The following is a 5,059-nucleotide window of genomic DNA, read 5'->3' as shown; positions in this document are numbered from 1 at the left end:
TCGCCTCGCCTCGCCTGCCCTGCGCCGTGTCGCTCCGCAGCGGCACCGCGGGCCAGGAAGGGTGTAGCTGAGGTGGGGGCTGGAGCGTCCCTTCCGCGTGTCGGCTTCGATGCGACAGACGTGGGGACTGGGACTTGTGTCTTTGAGCTGCTTCTTGGTTTGCCTTTGAACTTTAGGGCTTGCTGTTCTCGGTGTCCCTTAAATGGCATGGGGTGTGTGTGTCTGTGTGTGTGTACGCACAGTGGGAAGCCTACAGAAACGTGTACACGTTGTGGCTATGGAGCAGATGGACACTCCCTTTTTACAAGGAGATGTGGGGTAATAGGTACAGTTACTCCTGGGGAGGTTCTGATCAGGCACAAGAGGGAGAATTTTTGCAACAAGTGCAATCAGCCACTGGAACAATCCTGCCAGGGAAATGGTGAAGTCCCCAGCATCGGACACTTGTAAGATTTGGCAGGACTGGATTCTGGGCCATCTTGTCTAGACCATGTTTTTGCCAAGAAAAATTGGAGCTGATGTCCTTTCCAACCTTTTTTTTTTTTTTTTTTTTATGGTTCTGTGAACTACAAAAGCCTTAAGTCCAGCTTTCACTTGCCATGACATCTAGTAAACCCTATTGAGTAGTTAGTCTGAAACATCTTCAGTACAGCACAGGCTCCCACAGCACTGAGCTGTGCCTTACAGTACCAGAACAGTCTGATGCTGAACTGAATGAAAATTACACCTGGTGTCACCGTAGCATCCTGGTCAGAGTTCCCAGGACAAAATTTGTACAGCTTCACACAGATTGTTTCTGAAGAGTTATGGGTCTGTTGCTGAACCCATGGGCTGTGAAGTTAATACACAGGCCTGTCGCTGGGGGAAAGGGAGTTCCTTAGTGTAGGTTTAAATCCTAACAAGGCAATACAGGTCCTAGCAGCACAGATGTCTTTAACTTGTGTGGAGACTCTTCTGCCTTCTCTACAGTGGTTTTGTGTATATCCTTTTTCTTTGCTGGCGAGGAAAAAACTAAATGGTTTCATTGTTCACTTGAAGTTTTCAAAGGGAGTTAAAGAAAACTAATAAGAAGAAAGATTCTTTGTCACAAAAACTTAGTAGGTCTGCTGTCCTCGAACCAGTTGTAAGTGACACACTCATACTGTGCCAGAGCTGAAGAGGTGTGTGATGTGTTCAGGCACTGGCAAACCAGGCACAGCACGTGCAGCGTCTCGGAAGGAGCTGGCCCCTGGTTTGTGTGTGGAAGGGGAGAAGTGAGGGGAAGGGAGAGTGAGTGGTGAGGGCAGAGGAGTAGCTACAGAACAAAATCTGTAAGAAATGTAATTACTTTGACTTTGCTGTACACAAAACAACTGTGGGTTTGTTTTGGTTTTTTTTTAAGGCTGCAGAACTTCGAGCTTACCTGAAATCCAAAGGAGCAGACATCTCTGAAGAAAATGCTGAAGGTGGACTTCACGTGGACTTGGCGCAAATCATTGACGTTTGTGACGTGTGCCTGAAAGAGGATGACAAAGGTTTGCATCTTTAAGTCTTGTTGGTTTTGCTAAACATGTCACTGTCAACAGCTGGCAGGATTTAGAGCTGTGCTGCATGGCTGTCAGGTTAACACCTGCATCTCTACAACCCTGGAAGTACTTATAGCCATCATTGCTGTGTAAAATTTGCATTACTCTGCCCCTCCTCCTTCTCCAGACATCCAGTGCTCTTTGAAGAAGTCAGAAATCAAGCTGGACTGTGCTTGTTGTACAACTCTTTATGCCCTTATATCAAATATGTTTAAAAATAAGAATACTGTCGATGGGTGTGATGCTACAGATCAAAAATCAAGTAACAACAAAAACTGTGACTAGATATCTGTAAGGAGAAGTTTTAAGGCCTAAGCATTAGTTGATTATTGTCTGAAAACACAAAGATTTTCAGTAGTCAGTAACTTTTTGTGTTAGGGCTGCAGGTCCTTAGAAACCGCACCGATGTGTTTTAATGACAGCAGTAGTGCTGTGGTAGCCTTAGATAATCTTCCTGTTCCTTCTGTGCTCTGTACCAATATACAAATTCCAGTTAGAACTTTTACATGTAAAAGTCCATTGCTAATATGAATAATTTGTATTCTTTGAAGGCGTGCGTGGTTCATCTAAGGGGTACTTGAGATTACTTTTTCTATTGCCTTTTACTGTAGGCAGATAAGTCTGAAATACTGGAGAAGCTTATGGCTCTGCTGTTTGATGTTCAAGTGTCATTTTAGGGAATAAATAATATTTTCCATATATAATGAATTTTGTTCTTAGTCTTTGTGTAACTAGTATTTGGGCAGACTGTGAAAAGCACAAAACCTGGCTGGTGCTGCTCAGAAAGGATGAAGCACCACACTGCAGACAGGAGCTGGAGGGGCTTTTGAATGTAGCTTGTTCCTGCGGGCATTTTCTTTCAGATTTGGGTATCCTGTGTGCTCCTGGTGAGATGTTTTCCTGTACCTGCATGTGCTGGTTTTTTAAGACCGAAACTTGAATTTCCTCTGACTTCTCGTATGTGTTAACAGAGGATTCAAAGCAAGTGTGAAGTCAAATACCAAATTCTGGTTTGACCTTAGAGTGGTAATTCTTGCTTTACATGGAGGTGAGCTTGTGAAAGACCACAGGAGCCCAGTCTCTGGTATGTTCTGATGAATACCCAGATGGGTTATCTTGGTGTTTTCTTTGTTCTACAGTTCTTGCTGATGCAAAATAATAATTTGTAGCAGATGTAACTCCCCAGCAGTAAACAGGTACTGATGGTTACTGCTCACAGTTTTAAACAGCTGCTTGTTTGGTTTTGTACAGATGTTGAGAGCGTGATGAACAGTGTAGTCTCTTTGCTTCTTATCCTGGAACCTGACAAACAAGAAGGACTGATTGAAAACCTGTGTGAGAAATTAGTAAAGTTTCGGGAAGGAGAGCGCCCATCTCTGAGATTGCAGCTGTAAGTACTGTGCAGAAGAAATTGAGACAATTACAAAGCAATTCTGTGTATGATCTCATATGTCTGTAAATCGAAATGTGGTCTGTCTGTGGAGGTATGTTCCTCTGTTGCAGGAAGCACTCTTTTTTTACCTTCTTTTTTTCCTGTCATAAAACAGAAGTGACAATATACTTTTTTCTTGGGTATGACAAAATCAAAACTAAAGCACAGTTTTCAGCTTCTTTGCTGCAAACATGTAGAAAACTGGAAGCTGTTACAATTACTCATGGATGTGAAGTGGCACCAGGTGCTTTGTGTGTGCTAGCACACTTCGTAATAGAAACATCGCTGTGCATTTATGTTTTTTGCAACCTCTTTAACTTGGCTGTTCGTTGTTTGTGATTTAGGCTGAGCAATCTCTTCCATGGCATGGATAAGAACACCCCTGTGAGATACACCGTGTACTGCAGCCTCCTTAAAGTGGCCTCGTCGTGCGGCGCCATCCAGTACATTCCAACTGAACTAGATCAGGTAGTTAATGGAGAGCTCCCAGTTACGGCCTGTGTGTTCACCACGTTGCATCTCACTAAATATTACTCACAGCCTATGCAGACCATCTCGTATAAATTGCCAGAGCCAAGTGAAATGAACACATAATACAGAACTTCTTATCTTTTAAAGGTCTGTCTACCGAATCTAAATCAAGTTGCTGTTTATTTTTGGTTTCTGATGCTGCATGTAGTTAGATGTGTCCGATTCCTGTGATAGTAATGACAGCGAGAGGCTCTGATCAGGAGTGAGCTATCAAGTTCTTGTACCTTGCTGTGAAATCAGAGTATGTTAGAATCACTCGTCCTTATTTTAGAAGTAACGTGGAGAGCAGACTTTTGGCTTCTTATGGGAAAACTTCTGGGGAGCTTGAGAGTTGGAGGACCCAAATGTCTGGGCAAGATCTTTTCTATCCTTTTCTGCTTGACAGAAAATGAGAAATATTTTCAGTTTTGTCTTAGTCTTTTCCCCAGTGCTTCTTTTTCACTTGTGCTCTACCTAGGTCCGAAAATGGATTTCCGACTGGAATCTCGGCACAGAGAAAAAGCACACTCTCCTGAGACTGCTGTATGATGTCCTAGTGGACTGCAAAAAAAGGTATGAAGGACAAGTAATAGATGCTAGTAACTCTATTTTAAATTTCATATATATTTTAAGTGATCTCCAGGGAAGAAAGCATTTCTTTGAGTGCTTTTAAAACTAATCTGTACTGATAACTCAAATACACCTGAGTTTTTTCTTAGGTTTCTAAGCATTCTTACATTAAACCTGTGTTTCCAAGAATATAAAAGTATTAGCTGCAAACCAAAGACTCCTAATATAAAACTTTTCCTTTCTATAAATACTAACCTTTGAGCATTGTAGCATTATGTGAAGTTTATTATTTAATTGCACTTTGGACATTTTTAGTGCATGGTAGTGCTATCTCTTACTTAATGATGTTGGGAGGCTTATCAATCACAGTTAACAGAATCGGTCTTTTTATGTAAACATTACCTTTAGGACAGAGCTTTCCACTAGTCATAGAAATTAATGTCCACAGAATACCTGCCTGGCCATTTTAAGTTATTATCCTGGATCACAAGAAGCATCTTTGATCTAACAAACTTGGCAGACCAGTGTCTTCTTGGCATGTAAAGTAATCCTGTGTGTATCGTGCCTGCAGATTAATGTGAGTCTTAACTGAGAGCTGTCATCAGTTTATCTTAGAGATGGGGTATGGTGTATTGGCTGCATTGGCCAGGGCTATAGAGTTGGGCTGGTATCCAGGAGTAGTTTCAGGATGTACTTCCACAGCAGTTTCAACCTATCCAAACTGCTCCTGCTGTAGTTTGGTATGTGTGTGGGAGGGGTGTGTTGCTTCCCCCTGCCGTTCCCTTTCACTCTGTTTTCCGAGTTAATTCTAAATGTCTGTTTATTTATTTTTAATTTTCATAGTGAGGCAGCATCAGGACCTTTACACTGGTGGCAGAACTGCACTTGCGTTTTCTGCATTTGCCCAGCCTTGTGCTGCTGCAGGAGGAGGCAGTCCTGTCCTGTACCCCTATTCCTTTCCTGTCCTGTCCTCCCCAGCGCC

At 42.5% G+C, this 5,059-nt stretch overlaps 1 protein-coding gene across 1 annotated transcript in view; it reads left to right on the top strand.

Annotated features, from left to right (window-relative positions):
• Positions 1–1,381: 1,381 nt before the first annotated feature.
• The window catches only part of EIF3M (eukaryotic translation initiation factor 3, subunit M), a gene marked incomplete at its 5' end in the record, with an annotated part of 14,453 nt that continues 10,775 nt past the window's right edge, over positions 1,382–5,059 (top strand). The window contains 4 exons of the mRNA XM_008937382.1: positions 1,382–1,514; positions 2,817–2,955; positions 3,342–3,465; positions 3,986–4,080. Coding sequence (XP_008935630.1) covers positions 1,382–1,514; positions 2,817–2,955; positions 3,342–3,465; positions 3,986–4,080 — 491 coding nt within the window. The remainder of the gene's footprint in view (positions 1,515–2,816; positions 2,956–3,341; positions 3,466–3,985; positions 4,081–5,059) is intronic.

This window comes from Merops nubicus, unplaced genomic scaffold, assembly GCF_000691845.1.
Source record: "Merops nubicus isolate BGI_N331 unplaced genomic scaffold, ASM69184v1 scaffold2813, whole genome shotgun sequence".
In the NCBI taxonomy this organism is placed as follows: Eukaryota; Metazoa; Chordata; class Aves; order Coraciiformes; family Meropidae; genus Merops; species Merops nubicus.
This window is presented reverse-complemented; position numbering and strand designations above follow the sequence as displayed.